Genomic DNA, 26,157 nt, shown 5'->3' on the forward strand with positions numbered 1-26,157 from the left:
TTGCATTGTTTTACTTGTTAATATCTTTGTTTGAAAAGAAAAAAATTTTTCTTTTCATTTTGGGGTTTTAATTATACTATTTTTATTTGTGTCAAAATTTTTAAAACCCCATTTGTGAACAAACTAACTTGGGTTTTAATATATAATGTTGTTGGGGAAAAATAAATAATTTGCCCTTTAAAATTTCAAATTTGTTTTAAACTTTTTTATATTTTCCGTTTTTAAACTATTTTCAAAAAATTTTTGTTTTAAAAAATTTATTTAATATTTTTTTTTTTCTCAGCTTAAAAATTTTTCTTTGTTAAATTTATCTATATTTGGTGTCAACTTATTCTATCATTTGTGTCAACTTTCTAAAAATTTGGTTTTCAATTTTTTACTACATTTGTTCAGTTTTTACTATATTTTCAGCTATTTAACAATTTGTGTCAATTATACTTCATTTTCTCCCTAAAAATTATTTTTGTCAACTTATTCTATCATTTGTGTCCTTATACTATCATTTGGTCAATTAACATTTTATTTGCTTTACTTATAACTATCTTTTTTGCCCGTTTATACTATATTTTGCCTTTTATACTATCATTTTTTCCCAAAAAAAATACTATATTGTTAGTTTAATACTATCTTTGGGGTTCAACTTATACTAAAACAATTTGTTCACCAAACTTCATTTGTTCAAAAAATTATAAATTTGTGTCAACTTATTTTTCTTTTCATTTTTTCAGCTTTTTACTTCATTTGTGTCAAATTTTTTTCTTTTCATTTGCAAACGCTTTTACTATCATTTGTGCAACTTAAAAAATTTTTAAATTTTTTTCAAACCCAAATATTATTGTTTTCAACTTAACTATCCATTTGGGTCAGCTTTTAAATATCATTTGTGTCAAAAAATTTAAACTACAATTGCTTTAACCTTAATCATTTGGTGTCAAAAATTAAACTATCATTTTTTTTTATACAAAAATTTGGTTCATTTAAAATATATTTTTTTTTAAATATATTTGCATAAATTATAATATTTGTTTTTCAAAAAACTAAACAATTTTTCAAATATATTTTTATTAATTTATTTAACATTTTTTAAATTATATATATTTTTAATTTTTTAAAATTTTTTAAATTATACTATTTTGTGTCAGTTTATATAATTTTTAATTATTTTTTTTGTAAATTATAATATTTTTAATTATAATCAAATTTTTGTAATTATATATATTGATAGTTTTTATTAATTTTGTTAAAAAAATTATACTGCAAATTTTAACCTAATTTTTTTCAATTATTATAATTTTTTTTTTTTTTTTTTGCATATTTCTATAAAATTTTTTAAATTTTTTTTTATAATGGTTAATTATATAAAAATTTTGTAATTTTAATATCATTGTTAATTATACTATATTTTTCAACTTATATATAAATTTTGGCATTTTTTTATTTTGAAATTTCTCATTTTTCATTTTTAAAATTTGGTTCAATTTTTCATTTTTGTTGCTTTTTTCTTCATTTTGCAGCTTATCTTCATTTGTTGGCAACTTATTTAAAACCATTTTTCATTTTTTAAAACTATCATTTTTTAAAAGGCAATTTTTTTAAATAAAAATTCATTTTTCATTAAAAATTTGGGCAGTTTATTTTTAAAATTGTGTCATTTTTCTTTTTTTGTTGTTAAAATTTTTCTATTTTTGAAATTCTATTTTTTTCATTTTTAAAGCAATTTTTGTTTTTTTAAAATTTCATTTTTATTTTTTAAAATTTTTCAATTTTTTCTATAAATTTGCTCAATTTTTTCTATTTTTGTTTCTTTTATTTTAAAGCATTTGTTTAATTTTTTCATTTTTTTCAAAATTAACTTTTTCAAAATTTGGGCCCCAATTTTAAAATTTAAAAATTTTCTCAATTATTTCAAATTTTTTCATTTTTTGTTTCGAAAAGTTTTTAAAAAGAGCTTTTTTGTCTTTTTTAAAAATGTTAAGTTTTTCAAAAGCTTTTTCTGTTTTCCATTGTGATTTGTGGTGCATGTGATGTGTATATGTTTTGTGCTTATGATTTCTTTATTGGTAAATTAGCGCAATTGAAATTTGCCCAAATAAATGCACTGACAAAATATTTTATCATTCTGAATGTTGTCTCTATCAATTTATTATAAGAAAACAACAATAAGTATGTATTGTGTTGCTTTGTTTCAGGAGATGATACTGTAAAACTCTGGGACATTAGAAATTTTAAAGAGCCATTAAAAGTAAAAACAGATCTTCCTAATTTCTTCCCAGTGTAAGTTTTTTCCTATGAAAAAGATTATGGAATTTAAAGACATAGAAAACAAATTGTACTGATCCTTGTAAAAGAACTAAAATGTAGAACTAAAGAAATTAAAGCTTTGTATTAATCCTTAAATCTTTCTCATATTAATATTTTCATATAATATCATTATAAAATATCATTATATAATATCATTATAAAAATGTAGCTGTAAATATAGACATTGCAGTAGATACTTACATAATCTGCTTGCTGCTGTTAATGTTTTGAATGAAATATTAGTGACATCTTGTTGTACTAGAATAATACAATATATGATGGTACATCTGAATAATAATTTTCACTGTAACATTCTAGATAAAGGTGTTATATATTTGTTTTACTAAAAATGTACAATGTACTACATTCTGTATTTAACTTGGCTGAGAATCGCAGGTTTTCATACTCTATACAAAGTTAGCAAGTTATTTTTGGGTTGTTTTTTATGGAACTTCATATTTCATTCATCGCTGAGGGTATTCGTGTCAAAATTTACATGTGTATTCAGAATTATAATTTATAATTGCAAGGAACTGTCTAGGAGCCATAGAAAAGTGTGAAAGTAACATTTAAAAAGGAATTTTATTTCAGTACAGACTGTTTGTTTAGTCCTGATGACCAATTGATTGTGACAGGTGTCTCAGTAAAGAAGAATGAGGGTAAAGGGAAGTTACTCTTCCTGGATAGAGAATCTCTAGATGTAATGACACAACTTGAAGTGTCTGATACAGTAAGTTTTATTTTTTTACTTGTTTACTTGCATATTTTAATGTTTCATTATTTAAGACTAGAGGTTGAATATTTTTTAACCATATCTTTATTATAAACTTTTGTTAATGCAAATAGAAGTATAAGTGAATAAATGTTTTATTGAAACACATTTCCATGCTACTTTCCTAGATGTTTGATAAATGAATGGCCACTTTATTTTTAGAAGGAAAAGTAGAACTGCTTGTTTTCAGAAGTCTTAAATAAAAAGAATGATTTTTCACTTCTGTTCCTTATTCTGCATAGTTGATATATATTTTCAGGGACAGTTTTTCTGCAAAATAAAATTTCTTCTATTCAAATAAAGTTAAATTTCCCTTAAAGTAGAGAATCACTAATTTAAAATACGATGAGATGTATGATGAGATAAAATTATAAATGTTTATTGAAATAGAAATGTTTATTTTATACTGTACAGAGTGTTGTACGCTGTATCTGGCATCCACGTCTTAATCAGTTTGTAGTGGGATGTGGTGACGGCAAGGCATATCTTTACTATGATGAACAAAAGAGTCATAGGTATAAACAATTAGTTACTTATGTATTTTACATCTTAATTGTTTGTCTGGTTTTTTAGCCTATTTCAACAATTTTGGTCCTGTCTCAGTGGTCAGTCTATTTAACCAACTTTCTTGGATAACAAACCATTAATTATCAAATATCTTGAGAATAGAACTAAGGACCCTAGATTACAAATCCAGTGTTCTCAATATTGAGCTTGCAATTATAAAACAAACTGAGGAAGACAAACTTGTAAATGAATCAGGACTTACAACATATTTATCTGAACTAAGAATCAATATTGAAAGGGAGCAGTGGTCTAGTGATAAAGCTATCTGCCTCTCAACCCAGGGATCATGTGTTCGAACCATGTGGAGGTTACAACCAGCACTGGTTGGTTTCAGTTTACAGACTTGAGAGTGGTTCATATATGTTAAAAAAGATTTAATATATTTTATGTTTACACAAATTAAAAAAAACTTGTCATAATTTGAAGAACAAATGTAGTGTTGCCCAGCTTAAGATTATCTTTGTTCTTTTTCTGGCACATGTTTTATTTCTGTTGTAGTTTCATTAAAGCGTCATATTAATAAATACAAAATTCTCTGTTTCTTTTATAATTGTTGTATTTGCCTACATTTAGACATTATATAATGTAAAGTGTTTAATTTTGACAGAGGAGCAAAACTTTGTGTTGCGAAGAAACCATCAAAAGTGAAACAGATGGAGATAGTTGCACATAGACAGATTATTACACGTTAGTTTTTACTTGTTTTATATCAGCATAGATTTTTACACGTTACTTTTTACATGTTTTATATCAGCATAGACTATTACACGTTAGTTTAACATGTTTATATCGCCATAATTTATACACATTGCCTTTATATGTTCTTCAACAGCATGGATTATTACACATTAGTTTTTTCTACATCTTGTAATTCAGCATAGATTATTACACCTTAGTTTTTACATGCTTTATATCAACAAATGTCCTAGAACCTCGATCTCCATAACTATTAAAGGTATTCACTTGAAACTTTATACATCTATTAGGTATCATAATTGGAGGTCACTTTCCAAGGCCCATAACTCTGACATGGAATTTGACTGAATTATTACTTTTTGATTTAAAAAAATTCTTTGGTTTAAGTTTTGCTTGCAAAATTAATGTATCATAAAACTACTGAAACATGAATGAATAATTTGGACACAGTTTGATCATTTCCCTTCAATAATATTTAAACATGATTAATGATAGAGATGTATTTAACTAACATCTAGCATTATTGTTTTGCACTGATTTCAGCATATGCACTACCAATGTTTAGACAACAGAGAGAATCTAGTACAAAGAAACAAGAAGAGAGAGCTCGAAGAGATCCAACAAAATCTCACAGACCTGATTTACCAATATATGGACCAGGTAATCTCCTTGCTATAAACCTAATCTACCAATACATGGATATAAAAGTAAAATATTTCTTTTTGATAGTTCTATTATGTACTACTAACAGTTATCTACTAATACATGGACATATAAGTAAAATATTTCTCTTTGATAGTTCCATTATGTACTGGTAACAGTTATCTACCAATACATGGACTTATAAGTAAAATATTTCTCTTTGATAGTTCCATTATGTATTAGTAACAGTTATCTACCAATACATGGACTTATAAGTAAAATATTTCTCTTTGATAGTTCCATTATGTACTGGTAACAGTTATCTACCAATACATGGACTTATAAGTAAAATATTTCTCTTTGATAGTTCCATTATGTACTGGTAACAGTTATCTACCAATACATGGACTTATAAGTAAAATATTTCTCTTTGATAGTTCCATTATGTACTGGTAACAGTTATCTACCAATACATGGACTTATAAGTAAAATATTTCTCTTTGATAGTTCCATTATGTACTGGTAACAGTTATCTACCAATACATGGACTTATAAGTAAAATATTTCTCTTTGATAGTTCTGTAATGTACTGGTATCAGTTATCTACCAATACATGGACTTATAAGTAAAATATTTCTCTTTGATAGTTCCATTATGTACTGGTAACAGTTATCTACCAATACATGGACTTATAAGTAAAATATTTCTCTTTGATAGTTCCATTATGTATAAGTAACAGTTATCTACCAATACATGGACTTATAAGTAAAATATTTCTCTTTGATAGTTCTGTAATGTACTGGTAACAGTTATCTACCAATACATGGACTTATAAGTAAAATATTTCTCTTTGATAGTTCCATTATGTATTAGTAACAGTTATCTACCAATACATGGACTTATAAGTAAAATATTTCTCTTTGATAGTTCTGTAATGTACTGGTAACAGTTATCTACCAATACATGGACTTATAAGTAAAATATTTCTCTTTGATAGTTCCATTATGTACTGGTAACAGTTATCTACCAATACATGGACTTATAAGTAAAATATTTCTCTTTGATAGTTCCATTATGTATTAGTAACAGTTATCTACCAATACATGGACTTATAAGTAAAATATTTCTCTTTGATAGTTCCATTATGTACTGGTAACAGTTATCTACCAATACATGGACTTATAAGTAAAATATTTCTCTTTGATAGTTCTGTAATGTACTGGTAACAGTTATCTACCAATACATGAACTTATAAGTAAAATATTTCTCTTTGATAGTTCCATTATGTACTAGTAACAGTTATCTACCAATACATGGACTTATAAGTAAAATATTTCTCTTTGAAAGTTCCATTATGTATTAGTAACAGACATGCCTGACTTGAAATTAAAGTTGTTGTATTTTAGTTACTTTATATCAAACTTGATTTATCTTGTCTCAAGCTCTTGTATGATGATTCTGGTAAGATTTTAGTAATTTTATTCAGATACTTGTAATATGTTATTCCTTTCAATTGATAAATTTGATGGTATGTGTTATTTTATTATTTTGTTAATCAATTGTTCGTAAATCTTTCACTTGTGTTTTGTTTGTAGACCATTTTGTTTATAGGATGAAAACCTACAAGTTAAACTATATGCAGCCCAGGTTATTTTTTCATTCTAAATGGCTGAGGAATTGTAAAGACTGGCAGTTAAACCAGATATTCAGTTTTTGTCATTTTGTTACTATAAGATGGACATATATTTCAGGATCTGGAGGTCGCTTGGCCAATAAAGGTGGAACTTTGTCCCAGTATGTTGTACAGACATTAGTTGTGAAGAAAGAAGACCCATATGAAGATAATCCAAGGGAAGCTATTCTAAGACATGCAAAAGTTGCTGAGGAAAATCCACTTTATGTTGCTCCTGCTTATAAAAAGTATGATAAATGTTTGATTGAAATGTTGTCTTTGTATGAAATGTTTGTGTTTACAGCAGATTTAAACCTTGAAATGTTAACATAATAACTTTTGTAAGGTGCATAAAACATAACTATTATTATATCATTCTATCCTTACAATGTTAAATAAAACTGTTTAATGTTATAACTTGGATTTAAGAGTTGTAAATAACTAAATATTAACACTAGTAAAGATAAGTTTTCTTGAAGCAGAAAAAATTGTAAAGCAAAAAGATCTGTACCCACGTCAGAGATAACTCCATCTGTTATATTGTTCAATGTACAGCCTTCCTTTAAGGAATAGAAACTACAAGTCATCCTGTGATTATATATTAGTTCTTAAGGACAGAGCGTAACTGATTGAAAAAGATCAGATTTCCCTTTAGGTATAATTTAAGGCACTAGAGGAAGTCTGCTAGTTTAGCTGGATAGCTCCTTTACAAATATGAAAGCAAGTCAAAGCAACAGCAATAAGGGTCAAGTGGTTAAAACTAAGCAACCTGAGTCGCTTGGCCACAGACTCCCCCTCCCCTCCACACACTCTCATTTATCATTTAAATAAGGATTATAATGATATTAAAGGCAATAATATTAGCAAAGTGTAAAGTCATTGCAAACTGTAGGCAGTTTCTGTATTATAGTACTGTACAGGAGTTTTGTACTTGTATAGGTGTTACTGAATGTCGACATTTGACAGTTTATCCTGGTTGTGAACAAAACATATATTCAATGTATTTATATATATGTACTGTATACACTATATTGTATTGAACTACAAATATAAAAGTGATAAATGATATGATTTCAGAACACAGCCAGTACCAATATTTCAAGGTGAAGAGAAGGAAGTGGAGGAAGAAGATATACAGCCACCTTGGAAGAAAACCAAAAAGTCATAGCAAACATGTGTAAACATAGGACAAACAAATGATAGAATAAAATCTCTTGCTGGATAAGATGTTTTAAATGAAATGTCTACTTAAAGACTGATTTTATGTTGTACAAATCAGTCACTGGATGTTTTAACCAACAAGAAATGACACACTAAACATACATTTCAATTGTTTAAAGTGTAAGAGGGTTTCAAATGCTGGAAACTTGACTGTCAGATCTTGTTTAAGGCCCAGAGTGACTTATTATGTTTATCTATCCAACTGTCAGTGTGGCTGCTCAGTATTTCTTGAATTACTAGAGGAATCTTTGTAAAAATTAGGCGAAATGTTTATCTCTTAAGATTAACTGTTGAACACAGATTTTGTAACTAAGGTAACATTTCAATATAAAGAATTTGAGCCATGAATTTATTGTCTTTGTTATATCTATTTAACCTTTGTTAGGATATTCATCATAGGCTTGAACAATTTGTATCACTCACATATCAAATACTTTGTTTATGAGTTTAACATATAAAACGTTTTAGCATCTTTAGCATCAGATTCATATAGAATACTCAATAGGGCTTTTTGGAGAGTTAAATTCTTAAATTTTAGAATAGCCTAAAAAGTAGTCACAATTATTGGTCCAAAATTAAACTATAAAGTTATAGTAGATCCTATATCTAAGGATAAACATGATACTTGTGTCAAATGTGTATGTAAGTGAAACACCATGGAGAGCCAGTATTGTTTGCACTACCGTTGCAGTTTTAGGGATAATATGAGGGGTGTTTCAGAATTAATGCAACTTCACTTAAATATCATCAGAAACATGCAGTATTAATTTTTCAAATCAAAATCAACATTTCATAAAAATCTTTTTTTTTTATACATAAGTTATTACATCACACTACATGTAAATATAGTCAGTGAAATGAAGTCATAGAAATACAGAAACTTGATTCAGATGGGAGAACTTCCAAATACTGTTTTCACTTATAACCATATGTAGAAACAAGGAACCACTCAATGAAGATTTACACTAATTTTCTAGGCTTGTCTCTCTAGCAGTTCATCAACACTGATTCATTTTATTTTGAAGAAGGAACTGAAAGAAAATATTTGTTCCTGATATATGGGTGATGTTGGTCTAACAGTTATAGTGTCTGTACAGTAAAGATAATAAAAGTTATTTTCTGAAACTGGCACTGAAACCTATGTACATTTTGAGAAGATTTGCAAAGGTTCTATTTAGATCTGGGAGATCACTAATTGGCTGTGAATTAACAACTGTTAAAATTTCATACCAAAATGAATATTCCATACATGGTTTCAAAGTTACCATCTTGTTCTGTCACCATTAAAGATGTTGAACACATAATATTTAATGATAATAGGTGGCAAAATAAATGTATGACAAACATTTCCTTTTTCTGTGACAACACTTTATGGCTAACACAAGACTTAATTAAGACTTGTTTGAGGAAAACGAAGAAGGGTATCAAATATATCAACTAATTCTCAACACCAGACTTTTGTGAACATTTCCTTGCTCTGTTAAATAAGTTCTTTGGGTGTTATGTAGATGTTATAGCTCCCATAGCAGTCAGCTTGGGATTTTCAAGTGTCTGGTATATGTAGGATAAACCATTCGGGGACAATAAAAATGTACTTTTACAATAAAAGAATTATAACTTTGTATACAGGCAAAACAGGAGCAATTTATTGTGAATTAAGTATACAATTTGTAAGTTGTCAAGAGAAAAGTTGACAAGGTTAAGTTGCATTAGTTCTAAAACAACCCTGGTAAATGTTTCAGGCAAATTTTGAGTCTCCTTTATATATCTAGAACTGCTTAATAATTATGATACTTTGGTCATTTAAATGACATAAAGAATGTATCTTTGTAAGGTCAAGATCTAATCTCTGACCAATATAAGTTCTGATGTTTATTCCACATTCCCTAAACTCATGAGGGATATTAATGACACTTGAGCCAACTGTTGGAGACAATTGGTAGATCCCTAATTGATATTGATGGAATTACTGGCTTTTCAAGTGTATATAAAATACTGTATAAAACAAATATTGCATAAAAACTGTGCGTGCAGGATACATGTACTCATAAATAGCAGAGAAAACAAGCATTAATGGATAGAATCTCACCAGCATCTGTTATAAGGACCCCTGTAGTTACATTATCAAAACATAACTGTCAAACGACATAGCTCTAGCATGTGAAAATCATAACATAATCAGTTTTCATATGAAAAAACAAATAACTGGAAACGTTGAATTACCAAAACAGACACAATTATCTGGGTTTTTTTATGCAAGATAAGCATTAACATCTGCATAAGCCCTCAGTCTTATTAGATCATTTGCTCTATGGGATCATGCTTTAAATATGTCCTCATTCTGCTATAGGTGTTCATGCATGACAAGTGCATTAACCTTATATTTGTTAATCACTTTTCCTTAATGTATACTTGTATCTATTAGCAAAATACTGACCAATTCCACATTTAGTTTTCTTTACAAGTTTTGTACCCTTCAAGGCAACCTTTTTTATGAAATCTAGTTAACAAGATTCTTTAAACTAATAGCAACAATTTGGATAAATTTGAAAAAACTTTATCACCTGCAAAATCATTCTTGCACAATTGATAGTCCTTGAATATATTCTCCTTCCTTCATTGAACTATTGTCATATTATTTAATTAAAGTGATGATCAGTAATGAAACTTGGGTTAAAATATAACCTCTTGTCATTTACTTCAATACCTACTAGGGGTGTAACAATACAGCAAAAACCATATTGCAATATATTGCCATTTTGCAGAAGTGTATTGCAATACATATTGTCATGTATATGTTTTTATGTAAAGATGGGGTAACAATAAACATTATATATTATTATAAGGGGAAACTTAATAAGAATGTACGGACTAAACAGATAGTTAAGTGTCACACAATTTGATAAACACATCTTTCACATCTGAGCCGCTTATGTAAATTATGCGGCCGCTTATTGACTTTTAAGTGTACTAGTTGTCGGATATTTTTATCTTACGTTGGTGCCAATAAAATTTGCCAATTAAAGATTTTATGTGAAATTTGTACAAAATTAGAAGGCAATTAATTGAAAATAATGATTTTATAGAATACCGGTTTTCCAAAAATTATTATAATGTCACTGAATTTTTTTATCATATATCGGTATACCGATAAACCTTTACACCCTTAATACTAACATTGAATTTTAACATGTTAATGCACATTGATCAGTTTTATTTATAACGTCTAAAGGTCAAATTCACTTTAACCTGCAAACACGAAACATAAAATTGATTATAGAAGACAATGTGCATTAACCTAGAAACCTCAAACTTTGTAACTAATTTATTAACTGTATAGATGCACCTTGACAAAGCCTACCCACCATACCCATTTTGGGTCACAAGATCAAGGATTAACTATCCAGCTTTTTTAAACACTTTTATTAAGTTTCTGTTAGCAAGTTAGTTTTTTCCAAAACTGCTGCTCTGGGCTCTATTGAAAGGTGGTTATAGTTTCTGCCTGGGCTTATGGTCACTGACTGGGCTCTTATAATGGGAGTTTTTATGGTCACTGACTGGGCTCATATAATGGGAGTGTCGATGGTCACTGACTGGGCTCTATGAGAGAATGGTAATGGTTGCTGACTGGGCTCTATTGGGAGAATGGTTATGGTCACTGACTGGGCTCTATTGGGAGAATGGTTATGGTCACTGACTGGGCTCTATTTGGGAGAATGGTTATGGTCACTGACTTGGCTCTATTGGGAGAATGGTTATGGTCACTGACTGGGCTCTATTGGGAGAATGGTTATGGTCACTGACTGGGCTCTATTGGGAGAATGGTTATGGTCACTGACTGGACTCTATGAGAGAATGGTTATGGTCACAGACTGGCTCTATGGGGAGAATGGTTATGGTCACTGACTGGGCTCTATTGGGAGAATGGTTATGGTCACAGACTGGGCTCTATTGGGAGAATGGTTATGGTCACTGACTGGGCTCTATTGGGAGAATGGTTATGGTCACTGACTGGGCTCTATTGGGAGAATGGTTATGGTCACTGACTGGGCTCTATGGGAGAATGGTTATGGTCACTGACTGGGCTCTATGAGAGAATGGTAATGGTCGCTGACTGGGCTCTATTGGAGAATGGTTATGGTCACTGACTGGGCTCTATTGGGAGAATGGTTATGGTCACTGACTGGGCTCTATTGGGAGAATGGTTATGGTCACTGACTGGCTCTATTGGGAGAATGGTTATGGTCACTGACGGAGAATGGTTATGGTTGCTGACTGGGCTCTATTGGGAGAATGGTTATGGTCACTGACTGGACTCTATGAGAGAATGGTTATGGTCACAGACTGGGCTCTATGGGGAGAATGGTTATGGTCACTGACTGGGCTCTATGGGAGAATGGTTATGGTCACTGACTGGGCTCTATTGGGAGAATGGTTATGGTCACTGACTGGGCTCTATTGGGAGAATGGTTATGGTCACTGACTGGGCTCTATCGGGAGAATGGTTATGGTCACAGACTGGGCTCGACTGGGCTCTATGAGAGAATGGTAATGGTCACTGACTGGACTCTATGGGAGGTTGGTTACGGTTGCTGACTGGGCTCTTTTGGTAGAATGGTTATGGTCACTGACTGGGCTCTATTGGGAGAATGGTTATGGTCACAGACTGGGCTCTATTGGGAGAATGGTTATGGTCACTGACTGGGCTCTATTGGGAAAATGGTTATGGTCACTGACTGGGCTCTTTTGGGAGAATGGTTATGGTCACAGACTGGGCTCTTTTGGGAGAATGGTTATGGTCACTGACTGGGCTCTATTGGGAGAATGGTTATGGTTGCTGACTGGGCTCTATGGGAGAATGGTTTAAGTCACTGAATATAAATGACTTGCTCTCACCCTTTGTAGCTTTGAGTCCCATGAAAAACTTCAAATTGTTACATGGTGAAGAAAGTTCAACTAGAGTTGCCCCATTGTAACATATATAATGCAAATAGTGGCCCTTAAACAGTTAAGCTGAAAGCATTGTCTTTACATTGTCAGTGTGATTTAAAAAGAAACAAAACAAGAGCTGTCACCCAAGTGACAAATGCCCCCGAAAAAGTTTCTTAAGCATGCAGGTATTATGAAAGAAAAGAGAATGAAAGTAACTTATTGCTGAATATTGTTCTTTGTATTATTGTACCTGTAATCTCTAATTGTGATAGCATGAACCTTCAAAATATAAGTGTGACCTTGACCTCTGAAGAAGGGACGTGGTTCCTAGACGCGACAAAATGTTGTTATGAGATAAGACATTTGTGCCAAATTATTTCAAAATCCCTCAATGCATGACAAAGTTACCGTCTGGACATGATTGTGGTGTAAGTGGGGACACACGGACATGAGCCTTAGCCACGACACATTGTCTTGATGTGGTAGACATTTGTGCCAAGTTATTTTAAAATCCTTCCATGTATGACAAAGTTACAGTCCGGGCATGAATGTGTATCTTCAAATTCTTCTCGAGAGAATGAGTACCTTCAAACTATAAGTGTGACCTTGACCTTGAAGGTAGGGACATGGGTCTTTGTCGCTACATGTTATCTTGATGATGTAGAAATTTATGCCAACTTATTTTAAAATCCTTCCATGCGTGACAAAGTTACAGCCTGGACATGATTGTATGTACCTATTAATTCTAAATGTGATAATGTGAAACTTCAAAATGTTAGTGTGACCTTGACCTTTGAGGTAGAGACGTAATACTTTGACGCGAAACATCGTCTTGATGTGGTAGAAATTTTTGCCTACTTATTTTAAAATCATACGATGCATGACAAAGTTACAGCCCGGACACGAATGTGTGTACCTATTTACTCAAATTGCAATAATGCAAAACTTCAAAATGATAGTGTGACCTTGACCTTTGAGGTAGGGACGTGGTTCTTGGACGTGACACATTGTTTTGATTTGGTAGACATTTGTGCCAAGTTGTTTTTAAAATCAAATAATGTATGACAAAGATACAGTCCGGACACAAATGAAGTGGGACAGACGGACGGACTGACAGTGCGATTATATTATGCTTCCCTTCGGGGGCATAAAAATGGTACTTGATCTAGGTCTACATTTTACCTAACAATACATACATTGCAGTTATATGTACAAATTAAAAGAAAGAAAAATAGTCCTTTTACCATTTATTTCTTGGAGATAAAAAAATTGTCCAAGCCCTTTAACTACAACATTATAACAAGAGCAATCAGTGATCACATGTGTCGCCTCATAATGGCCAATTTCATGTTGGGACAAGTTTTGTGACAGACGGACAGACAGATGGACAGTGCACAACTAGACTTGGTACTGATCGTTCCTGTAAAGTTTGGATGAAATTGCACCAGTAGTTTATGAGGAGTAGTCCTGACAAGCTTTTGTGTATCTGGCAACACACAGAAAAAAACACCTTTTTTATCAAAGGGCCATAACTTGGCCAAAAATCATTCAACCGGAAAACCCGTGCAATATGCACAAGGACTTGAGCTACAGATCAATCCTGTAAAGTTTCATTGAAATTGCATTAGTGGTATAAGAGAAGTAGTCCAGACAAACTTTAAAAATAAAAATTATTAAAGGGCCATAACTCTGACAAAAATCATTGAACCGGAAAATGCTGACAATATGCACAACTAGACTTGGTACTGATCATTCCTGTAAAGTTTGGATGAAATTGCACTAGTAGTTTATGAGGAGTAGTCCGGACAAGTTTTGTGACGGACAGACAGACGACATAGAAGTGATCCCTATATGTCGCCACTACTCCGTAGAGGCGACACAATAAATTAACAGTAGAATTAATGAAACATTAAGGTCAGCAAAATTGTGTAAACATAATTATTCAAACTTAATGAGAAAATGCAAAGTAACACTTCTTTATAATTATAATATACATGCAGTACAATACTGTGATAAAGGTACAACCAAAATGAACATTTTCAGTAATTTTCAAAAAATTTATCAGTCTATTTAGTTTAAAAATGTTAGAAATGTGTTCTAAATTCTTATATAAATTATGTAACCTGATGATACGACCAAATTAGGTTAAACTGAAATTATGAATACTATATACCTAACTGGGAGCATAGGGCATAATTTTTTTAAAGGAGACAAATGAAGAATTTTATTATTTGATACAAAAAAAAAATGTTCCTTTAAACCCAACATTTCTAACAGTATTTACTATTATATAATACTATGTGTAAACACTATAATTCCAAGTTGGCACTACTAAGCCTGCTGGAGATATCCATCTCTTGTTATCTATGACATCTCAATTTATTTACAAATCCATTTAATGATGACTTATTTAAGCACAGATTACTTATAAATGTCTTTATTTCATTAGCTCAGTGATAACAGTATTTAGTTGTTGTGTAAATGCCCTGAATGAAAATTTATCTTCCACATGTTTTTTTCCAGCTTCACCAAGTTTTCCTGCTAATTTTGGATCATCTACAATTCTTTCCATTGCTTCAGCAAACTGGTCAGGCAATCCTTCTCTTAGATAACCAGTTTTTCCATCAACTACAGTTTCTAACGGGCCACCACTACTGCAAGCTATAACAGGACATTTCATATACATAGCTTCTATTGGCACAATCCCAAAATGCTCCTTATCTGGTGTGTATATCAAACAATCACAATGCTCCAGCAATAAACGTTTCTGTCCGTCACTAATAGATCGTAAGAATGTTACATCGTCATTGATACCTAATTTATCACACAGTAATCTAAGTTCTAGATAATGTTCCTTATTTTCTACAACTCTCTCATCATAACCACCTGCCATTATTAAATGAATTCTATCACCTGTAGATTTGGAGATCTTATCCTTCAGTTGACCTATAGTAAAATAAGAATCAAACCATTAATCGTCTTCATAACTAATTAAAAATGTGAAGCTAATAAATGAAAGTTATTTATTCTTTAACATACTGTTACATGTCACATTTTCAACATGTCAGTTTGTTGCATTAATCTATTTTTACCATTGGGGACTAGAATATCTGTAGAACTTATGTGCCACACATAATTGTGTTTTGTATGAAGGAAAATAATAACAACAGCACAACTGACAGAAGTAAACTAACTCTATCTGAGAGTTTGGTAAGCATTCTTTGTATTTCATTTCATAGAGTATAGCTCAATACCATATAGCCGCAGTACTAAGTTTTTTATGTACTTGTGTATGATTCGGTGTTTGTGTGACAAAGCATAGGATTTTAAATCAACTGAGTAAAACAGTACATCTGTTTTACTAAAAGGTTGTGAAAATATCAAAATATGTTCATGAACTTCATTTCTACATCAACTTATTAGTTTATGCAACTTACCAAATGCTTGAATTGCCAGTGCTAAGTTTTTCTTTCGCTCATATCTGTTGATAGACAGGAACACAAGATTTTTGTTGGTGGGCATAATGTCATCTATATTCTCTTCTACTGGCTTATTAAATGCTGTAAAGTCTGGTATTGGATACAACACTGATGGTTTACAGTTTCTTAGTGATCTAAATGTATCTTGGAAAACAGAGGCTGTAAAAAGGAAAGAAATTATTGTCGATAAGCAAATATTATTCACAACATTTTTATTATTTTCCTAATTTTATTTCTTTTTAGGGAGGTCAGGTACATATCCTGATCCGGATATTCAAAGTATGCTGCCCAGTTTCCCGCTATTACCCAGCTTCGCTCAATCTTTACTATGAGAAATGGGGTACACATCAGGTATATCTGGGTCAGAATTTGTATACATGTATGTAATGTCGGGAAATTTAAGAAGATAGTGCAAATAACTACTGAAAGTGCCTACCTACAGACCTTTTGGATTAAATTTGGACCTGTAAGCGAGATTATTATAGCTCTGTCTTTTCTGTTTCAACTGTTTGCATGCACTGACATTAGTTTGTTATTAAGAAAAAGATCAATTAATGTTCCAAATCGTCTTCTTACAGCTTGGTCAAGCAATGTCTGACCTAGACAAAAAATGCATTTCGCTTTAAAATTCCATCTTTTGTCGTACCAACTGGTCTAATATTGTACATTTTCGAAAGAGAAATCATTTCTGCGTACATTGCACTTTATTTGGTGAAAATTGGTTGACAATTAACAAAGATCTGGGAGGTAAAATAAGGCCTGATGGTAGTTCCGCTGGCGAACCTTTCTACCTTTACTATATTTATAGTATATATGTATGAAATTTTTAAAAATAACTTGCCTTTGTTGTTTTATTAAAAAAAAACCTTTTTGAGATAAACAAATATTTTATAAGTGAAAAAAATATTTTATTTATAAAAATATGGGGGCGTGGTCATGTACATGTTTACTTTCCAAGCCACGCACCGACTGCCTTTGTACTGTATGTATATATACACAACTCAATTAAAGCTTTCAAACCAATAATATAAATCAGGGTTTTACATCTCTTTGAAATTTTAGGGGTCCAGTGGATGCACAGCCTAGAAAAGTAGGGGTCCAGGCCTGAATTTTAGGGGTCCAAAATTATTTTCACTATAAAAGACTATGAAGACCACTCTATTTTGCTTAAAATCATTTATTTACCCTGCAAGAGATATGCATGTAAATTGTACTGTTTTCATAATTAGAAGTATATGATTTCAATATCTTTTATCACTAGGTTTTTTATAGCCCTATAGTAGCCCTTTGTGCTATTTCCAAGGCTTATAAGTCTTTGAGTGGCTGGAATGTCAAGTTTTAGTAGCATATTTTGTTATTGATAAAGGTGATTACACCAACAGACTGAAAATTTGTACTGATCTATTTGTAAATATTTTAGCTGAACTAGTAAACACACAATATATAACTTTACAGACCAGTCAGCTAAATATGTTGCGTTTTTAAAAATATCATATAACAAAAGGCTGACGAAACCGCTTTTGCACCTCCTCATAAGCTGGGGCATACTTGATGTCCCAGTCAAAAGTTAAGTTCGCCGAAACCATTATATTTATAACACCAACGATAATAACATACCCAGTGACTTAATTTCTATAACACTATGAAAATAAGTTTGCAAAAAGCACTGCCTTTTTTATTATTGCCGTTCATGTACAAAATACATTCGCATCGACATTGGATACGCTAACCAATATTAATTGCTTGTTATAAATAGTCTGTCTAAATATAGCAACAGAAAAACCAAAAACAGCTACCTAAAATAGATTTTACGGTAAACGTCATCAGTTACTGTAGCTTGCACGACAAACGTCATCAGTTTCTGCAGCGGGCACTTGCAAAGAGCATGCGCAGTAGATTTCAATTATGTTAACTTCCGAAATAAACAATGCAAGCATTTTCTGCTCGCTGTATTAGATTTAAATGGAATTTTGTGAGCTTTGAGAAGAACAGGCTTCACGAAAGTTGCCAGACCGTCGGACATGTCCGACAAAAATCAGGCCGGTCCGATATTTTTTTCCGAGTTCCGGACCTTATGTCCGGTACGAATACCGGGATATATCCAAGACTGATCAAGACAGAGTTTTTTCCCTTGAATAAAAAAATGTAAAACGAGTTTTGATTCGCCGTTTCATTTTTAGTGTCCAATCAAATTCTAGATACATAAAACTTTCGATGATCTTGTACTCGGAAGAGTTACTGCATTATTAAATTATTACGTTGGCGCTACGCCAGGCAAAAAACGTAAATTATCTAATGAAGGAAAAAACGAAACAAAAGAAATACGAGTCCAGGCGCCTGCCGAGAAAATTTGTGGGTAAATGGAAAAATGACCGCTCGTGGTTGGTTTTTAACGAGGAAGAAAATAAGATGAAATGTACATTGTGTCATAAATTTTATAAAGATCATATGATGATGATGATTTTGATCATGAATGTTTAAATTTCCAGACAGAGTCCATCAATCTGGATAAACTGATGTTTTATTTAAGAGAATAAAATTGTGTTGCAAATCTTTAAAAGTTCCTATGTCTTTAAAAAAAACACAAAGGTACTACCATATACATATATTTGGAAAAAAAATTTGGTCACACAAAAGTTCTTTCGGTCAGACAAGAATTGAAAGTTTGTCTGACCGAATGTCAGGCAAATGTTTCAGCAGTTTCGCGAAGCCTGGAAGAAAGAGATAAAATCATGTCGGGCCAGAAACAATAATATCTATTGTCTAGGATTATTTTTTGTGCGTACACTTGGACGCAAGTGGATAACTTATATGCGTACATGTCAAAATTTATGCGTATAGGGACGCAAAATTCTGCGTCCCGTAAAACCCTGATAAATAATTGAGAGTCTTTCTTCTTTTTACAACTGGCTGGAAAAACAATTACCACTGTTACCTAATCCTGAACACTAAGTGACGACTTAGTGACAGCGTGGCCAAGAGGTTAACGCATCAGACTATGAACTAAGGATTGCTGACTGCATTAGTAATTGGTTCCAACCCTGTCAAGGGCAAGCCGTTGTTTCCTTCAGCAAGAAACTTTACGTTCATTGCTTAGTACTGGTTGGTTCCAGGAATAGATTCAAGAGTGTTTCAATAAGCTTATAGCTTCCAACACAAACGTACTTAAATAAATTTGTATGAACTAAGTGACTTACCTGTGAATTTACTATTAACAAGAACAATATGTGCCATCCCAGTTGTCCATTCTTCTAATAAGTCTATTGGAGCTCTGTAAATTCTTTTTAAAATTGTATCTCTCTTGGCAAGTAGCATATCAGGAAAATGACAATAAAACAGAATTTTTCCTTTTGAACACTTCAATATTGGCACACATGCAGATATTTGGTCACAGAAAACTATGTCAAAGCAAATGTCGCTGAAAAACACCAAATAGATTGCTGCATATATCATGCGTATGTATGCACATACAGCATAAAAACGTCCAAAAAAATTTCTTGGTAGCCAGTCACCTGCAACAGTAACTTTGAAACTGCCATCTCTAGTTTCCTGAAAACAATGATTAGGGTCGTGATGAGCTGTCAAAAATTCAACTTCATGACCCCGAGATTTTAAAGCCAATGCTGCATCTACTACGGCCTTTTCTGCTCCGCCAATACCCAAATCTGGGTGAAGAAATACAATTTTTGGCATTTAAGAGACTATTATTTTGCTTTCAACATAAATCAAGACAAAAATCAGAAAATATTGCAAGAAAAAATGTACATTTCGTGTACAGGAAGTCGACACCGTTTCTCGCCTTCAATTAAAAACCTATATTTTTGAACCACAAGTGAAATATGTAACCTAAAGAATTGAAAATATAATCAAGGGTATACATATATAATTTTCAAACACCTCGCGGGTATTCATATTCTTTTTTATAATAAAAAATGGATTTTTAATGCAATTTCATTATTAGTAAATCAAATATTGTTGTTTTTTTTACAGAGTTGCCAAATTAAGCACGAAGAAATTTACATATCTCCAAAATGTGGATGCTTTAAGAGCATTTCCAGTGGTACCAATGCAACAAAAAAAATGTTACACACGGTTACCTCTACCCCTTGAAGAAGTTACCTTCAGCACGGATTTATATTACATAATGTAATATAAATCCGTGCCTTCAGGTTGTACTCCCGTATATTTTAATTAGAGAGGAATTCCTTAAAGAGCCATTATATACTTATGTTCACTTTAAGTGCAAAGGGAATAATTAAGGCAATGGAGATAAGGTAATCATAACTAGATAGATCGATATTTATTCAGGTTAAAACACACATATACCTAATACAAACACTTATGCATTTTTATATATCAGTTATAACACAGTTGTAATAAGATAATTCGGAAGTTTGCCAAACATTAATATCACAGGAGGCTCATTAAATAATAAATATTATTATATGATCTAAATATAGCTGCAATCTCATTGGTCCAAACAGTAGTCAACAGAACTTTTTATAAAATCATATTTACTGGGTGTAGTATCATATTCAATGGCTGAATTGGATTTTCCCAGCCTAAAAATAGATTGAGACTCATATTCAATGACCATACACCGTAGACTGTTAATTACGCGTGTTAATTAAAAAATAATTGTTGCTTTTTTTCTTTATGGCATATTTCTCAATTAAAATATTAATACTTTACTATTATACTTAAGGGTTACAACGCAATAATGAGTATAAACTTGAATTATTTTTGTATGCGCAGCGTTTGCGTAGTCGTTGCACGCCTAACACGTGCGTCTTTCTTCCCGCGCTTCAACGAGGCAAAATTTGTACATGTATAATTATAAGGTTGCACTTTTGTGATTTTTTTAATTTCTTAGCCTATTCATATAATAAAACAATTATTGACTAGTGAACCATTGAATATGATGTGATATTCACCGGCAGAAAGTCATATTGACCTCGGCTATCACCTCGGTCAATATGTCATCTGCCGGTGAATATCACATCATATTCAATGGCTCACTAGTCAATAATTGTATAATAATATTAAAGAACAAACTATAAAAAAAAATATATTTCAGACAAGACCAAATTTATCATTCTTTCCCTTGACTAGTTTCAGTAAAGTATGAGTAATTTATGTTTTATTACAGAATATAATATAAAGTTCTTTGTTTAGACTAGTGTATTAAGTTTAAAGAAAACCATTCAATTACATTTGGAGTTATGCTCTGATTTTTTTAAAGTAACTGATATTAAAGGGGAATAACATTAAAAGTAGACAAGGTAGAGTTATTTTCTTGCATACTGCACTTCTCATCAATGTAAGTGTTTTAAGTTTGAAGAAATATCTCAAGTAGTTTCGAGTTATGCTATGGACGACTTTTTCCAAAAGAAATCTGAAACATGAGAATAATTCTAAAAATAGGCAGGATAGATTACTTCCTCCCAATGGGCTCTTTCAGAGTATGCAGTTTAAAGAAAATCGCTCGAGTACTATTTTGGTGTTATGGGGTTATTCTCTGGACAAATTCACTTCACTTCCTACCAATATGCCATGTCAGCTATTAACCCATTAATGCATGGGCATTTTTTGAAAAATGGCTGTTTTCATTGAAATAATTGATTATATTAAAGTTATTCCCCCTTGACATATTTAAATGAAATGGAAAAATGCAAATGAACAAATGAGATATTAAGAATGGTCTCTGTCCATCCATCCGTCCTAATTTGTCCAGAGTATAACTCTAAAAAGTACTTCAAACTGCATATTGAAAATTTATAAGTTTGAATTGAATCCTTTAAGTTCTTTTGGAATTGTACTCTAGACAAGACCTTTAAACCTTTAAAGCAAATCCTTTTTTAAAATCGAAACTGTTTAAGGGGAATAACTCTAAAATAGACAAGGTAGAGTTTTTGTTCTTGCACATTGAACTTTCCACCAACGTGCTTATACAATTTATTAAGTTTGAAAAAAATCCAAAGTAATTTGGAGTTATTGAGTTTTTCAAGTATACCTGATAAAGGCGAATATAACTCTAAAAGAAGGCAAGGTAGAGTTAATGTACTTGCACACTGAACTTTTCTCCCAATATACTCTGTCAGTGTATGAAGTTTGAAGAAAACAGCTTTTGTATTTTTGGAGTTATTCAAAATTGGGACGGGGGACGCAAGTACTCACAAACCGATGAATATCATTTCTTATAACCTCTTGCATTGATGGATGGATAAAAGTACCATTAAACGGACCATACTATTTGTGTCTGCATTATAATAAACATTTGTACCAAACGTGAAGCAATGGTACAAATGACACCCCAGCCGACTGGTCTTTATCATGAATTGTGTTCTTAGTTTGGTCCAGTTTTTAATGTAATTTGTATTGCTATTATTAAATATCATCCAAAAATGGATTTGTTTATTTGCAAAGCTGTACTTGTTTACATTTTGTAGATGGGCAATATTATTTCAGCTTAATATGACCAATTAAGTTTCATACAACAATGAATATCATATCGGGATCGCCTGTAGTCTGTCTGCAAATTAATCTACCAATGGCAACTTATGTCCGTAAACATTGGAACCATTAGAATTGTACACCTGTCACGTGTATCTGGTCTATTTTGTCCATAAAAACTCACATGGACAAGCATTATACACGATCTTTAGTTTAGATCTGACTGAAGGGTTTTGTCTAAAAAATTATTAACATTCATGTATTCTATCTAATCTATGCACAAAATTTATGCCATATTTTTTACATATATGTACATGTACATCATATTTTATCAATTTATTTGTCAGGAATCGTAGTTTTCATAAGTAATAAGTTATATAAAAAGACATCAGTTTATTGACTGAAAAATAACTTAAATGTGACTATTATAATGGTTATCTAAAAACATCTGTTTCTATGAGCCAAAATGAACTCCATAATCACCTCGGATTTAATACGGATTGAAAGTATTTCTACCGAGTGCACGTTTTAGATGCAAACAAGAACAGACCGAGAGTGTAAATAACGAATGTATGTACACGTATTTGACATCCAAAGGAAAATAAAGTCTGTTTCGGTACAATTATGACTGAAAATACATGTATGTCTGACACATATAGTGAAATTAAAGGAACTCACAAAGGGTCAAAAGCCTAAACACATTAAATATGAATTTCTGAAGTAGAACATCTTAGGCTCTTAACGATCCTGTATGTTGTAATTGGGGTTGTATACCGCACTTAAGTGAAATTATATGTATGTATATAATTATGCTTATAAAACAATTTTCAAACATCGAATAATATGTAAAATATTTACTGCAAATATTTGTACATATAATATGTAATCATCAAAATATATGCATTCATTTCCTATTGAAAAATTTGACTAAGACTTTTATAAAATAGAATTTTTTTACCTCCCTTTATTTACATGAAATGTTAATTCGGTAATATCTATATTATAACGCTTTTTGGAACTTACAGAATTGATCAATCTTAATTTGAGCATCATATTTATGATATAAAACCATAAAAAATGTGTTACAGGATCTTTAAAACAGAAAGATATACAATGGATGATTAAGAAATAAACCCAGAAATAAAATGAAAAACGTTTTCATTCTCCGAGTCTAAAAAATTACTATAAAAACCATATATTACTCGAACAATATTTTCTATATACACATTATTTTCAATTTATCAGTTAATTGATGTTATCGGCTATTTTGCATATTTACTTAAATATAAATATAATTTAAAAAAAACATGTTCTTATTATAATTCAATAGTATGGAAAAGCGGTTAAATTATTACGAACTATCACTGCAGCAATGACCGAAAGAACAATCACGAAGCTGTTACAGACAAAAACTCTCCCGGGAGCGATTACAGAGAAGATATTTATGCAGCACAAGAATTACACATGAACAATTACATAAAAACTATTACTGGAACTGTTTCAGAGAAGAACTATGACAGGAGCAATTGCAATCAAAATCTATCACAATGTTTATAACAGACGATAACTATCACAGAAAGTATTACAGACAATAACTCACAGAGTTATAAAAGACGAGCAATTATAGATTAGAACTATGACATATGACAGTAGAAATAACAGGAAAAGCTACCAGGGATTATAATAGCCAAAACTACCACAGGAGAAATTATACACAAGAACTAACAAAGGGATAATTGTAGTCAAGAACTATCACAGGAGCTGTTACAGACAAGAAATATAGGAGTTATTAGAGACAGAACTATCAGTGGAGTTGTTACAGACAGAACTATCACTGGAGTTGTTACAGACAGAACTATCACATGAGTTATTACAGACAGAACTTCACAGCAGCTATTACAGACAAAACTATCACAATCGTTATTACAGACAGAACTGCCACATGTGTTATTACAGACAGAACTATCAAAGAAGTTATTACAAACAAGAACTATCACAGAAGCTATTACAGACAGAACTATCACAGGAGTTATTACAGACATAACTATCACTGGAGTTGTTACAGACATAACTATCACATGAGTTATTACAGACAGAACTATCACTGGAGTTATTACAGACAGAACTATCACTGGAGTTGTTACAGACAGAACTATCACTGAAGTTGTTACAGACATAACTATCACTGGAGTTATTACAGACAGAACTATCACATGAGTTATTACAGACAGAACTTCACAGCAGCTTTTACAGACAAAACTATCACAATCGTTATTGCAGACAGAACTGCCACATGTGTTATTACAGACAGAACTATCAAAGAAGTGATTACAAACAAGAACTATCACAGAAGCTATTACAGACAGAACTATCACAATCGTTATTACAGACAGAACTGCCACATGTGTTATTACAGACAGAACTATCAAAGAAGTTATTACAAACAAGAACTATCACAGAAGCTATTACAGACAGAACTATCACAATCGTTTTTACAGACAGAACTGCCACATGTGTTATTACAGACAGAAGTATCAAAGAAGTTTTTACAAACAAGAACTATCACAGAAGCTTTTACAGACAGAACTATCACAATCGTTTTTACAGACAGAACTGCCATACGTGTTATTACATACAGAACTATTACATGAGTTATTACAGACATAATTATCATTGGAGTTGTTACAGACAGAACTATCACAGAAGCTATTACAGACAGAACTATCACAATCGTTTTTACAGACAGAACTGCCACATGTGTTATTACAGACAGAACTATCAAAGAAGTTATTACAAACAAGAACTATCACAGAAGCTTTTACAGACAGAACTATCACAATCGTTTTTACAGACAGAACTGCCATACGTGTTATTACAGACAGAACTATTACATGAGTTATTACAGACATAATTATCATTGGAGTTGTTACAGACAGAACTATCACAGGAGTTATTACAGACATAACTATCACTGTAGTTGTTACAGACATAACTATCACTGTAGTTGTTACAGACATAACTATCACATGAGTTATTACAGACAGAACTATCATAAAAGCTATTACAAACATCAACAAAGAAGCTATCAAAGGAGCTATAACAGACAAGAACTATGACTAAGACAATTTCTTTCATAGTTTTTGTTAAAGACAACAAGAATAACAAATCAGCTGTTAATTCAGACCACAACTTTTACAGGAACTATCACATGAGTTATTACAGACAAGAACTATTATAGGAGTTTTTACAGATAGTAACTACAGGAGCTATTACAGTTAAAGTTAAGAAGTATCAACTGAGCAGCTGCAGACAAAAATTATCTAAGGAGCTATTACAGAAAATAATTTAACAGGATGAGCTTTAGGCAAGAACAATTATATAACCAATTACAGGAAAGAAATATAACAGAAATTATTACAAAC

General features: G+C 31.5%; 3 protein-coding genes across 4 annotated transcripts; 2 read left to right on the plus strand and 1 right to left on the minus strand.

The window, feature by feature from the left end:
* The first annotated feature begins 2,116 nt into the window (after positions 1-2,116).
* LOC132734482 (WD repeat-containing protein 70-like) lies at positions 2,117-8,219 on the plus strand. Its single transcript, XM_060721226.1, has 7 exons — positions 2,117-2,274; positions 2,893-3,031; positions 3,488-3,588; positions 4,248-4,327; positions 4,880-4,996; positions 6,730-6,898; positions 7,728-8,219. The coding sequence occupies exons 2-7, from the start codon at positions 3,005-3,007 to the stop codon at positions 7,816-7,818; spliced, it is 585 nt and encodes a 194-aa protein (XP_060577209.1). The 5' UTR covers positions 2,117-2,274; positions 2,893-3,004; the 3' UTR covers positions 7,819-8,219.
* LOC132734484 (WD repeat-containing protein 70-like) lies at positions 2,190-2,278 on the plus strand (the record flags this gene model as incomplete). The annotated part of the gene is given in 1 exon segment (XM_060721228.1): positions 2,190-2,278. A coding segment is annotated over 1 exon segment (89 nt), but the record flags the coding sequence as incomplete, so codon positions are not given.
* A 5,818-nt stretch (positions 8,220-14,037) lies between the features above and the next one.
* Positions 14,038-20,104, minus strand: LOC132734480 (alpha-1,3/1,6-mannosyltransferase ALG2-like). 2 transcript variants are annotated; one of them, XM_060721225.1, is made up of 4 exons: positions 20,048-20,104; positions 19,480-19,831; positions 16,241-16,441; positions 14,038-15,749 (listed from the first exon to the last, which is right to left on the minus strand). In XM_060721225.1, the coding sequence occupies exons 2-4, from the start codon at positions 19,733-19,735 to the stop codon at positions 15,241-15,243; spliced, it is 966 nt and encodes a 321-aa protein (XP_060577208.1). In that variant the 5' UTR covers positions 19,736-19,831; positions 20,048-20,104; the 3' UTR covers positions 14,038-15,240. The 2 variants fall into 2 exon arrangements, with proteins under 2 accessions (XP_060577208.1, XP_060577207.1); XM_060721224.1 differs by having other exon boundaries at positions 19,480-20,093.
* Positions 20,105-26,157: the final 6,053 nt, after the last annotated feature.

Source organism: Ruditapes philippinarum, unplaced genomic scaffold (genome assembly GCF_026571515.1).
Source record: "Ruditapes philippinarum isolate M1 unplaced genomic scaffold, ASM2657151v2 ctg2756_1_1_1_1, whole genome shotgun sequence".
Classification (NCBI taxonomy): Eukaryota; Metazoa; Mollusca; class Bivalvia; order Venerida; family Veneridae; genus Ruditapes; species Ruditapes philippinarum.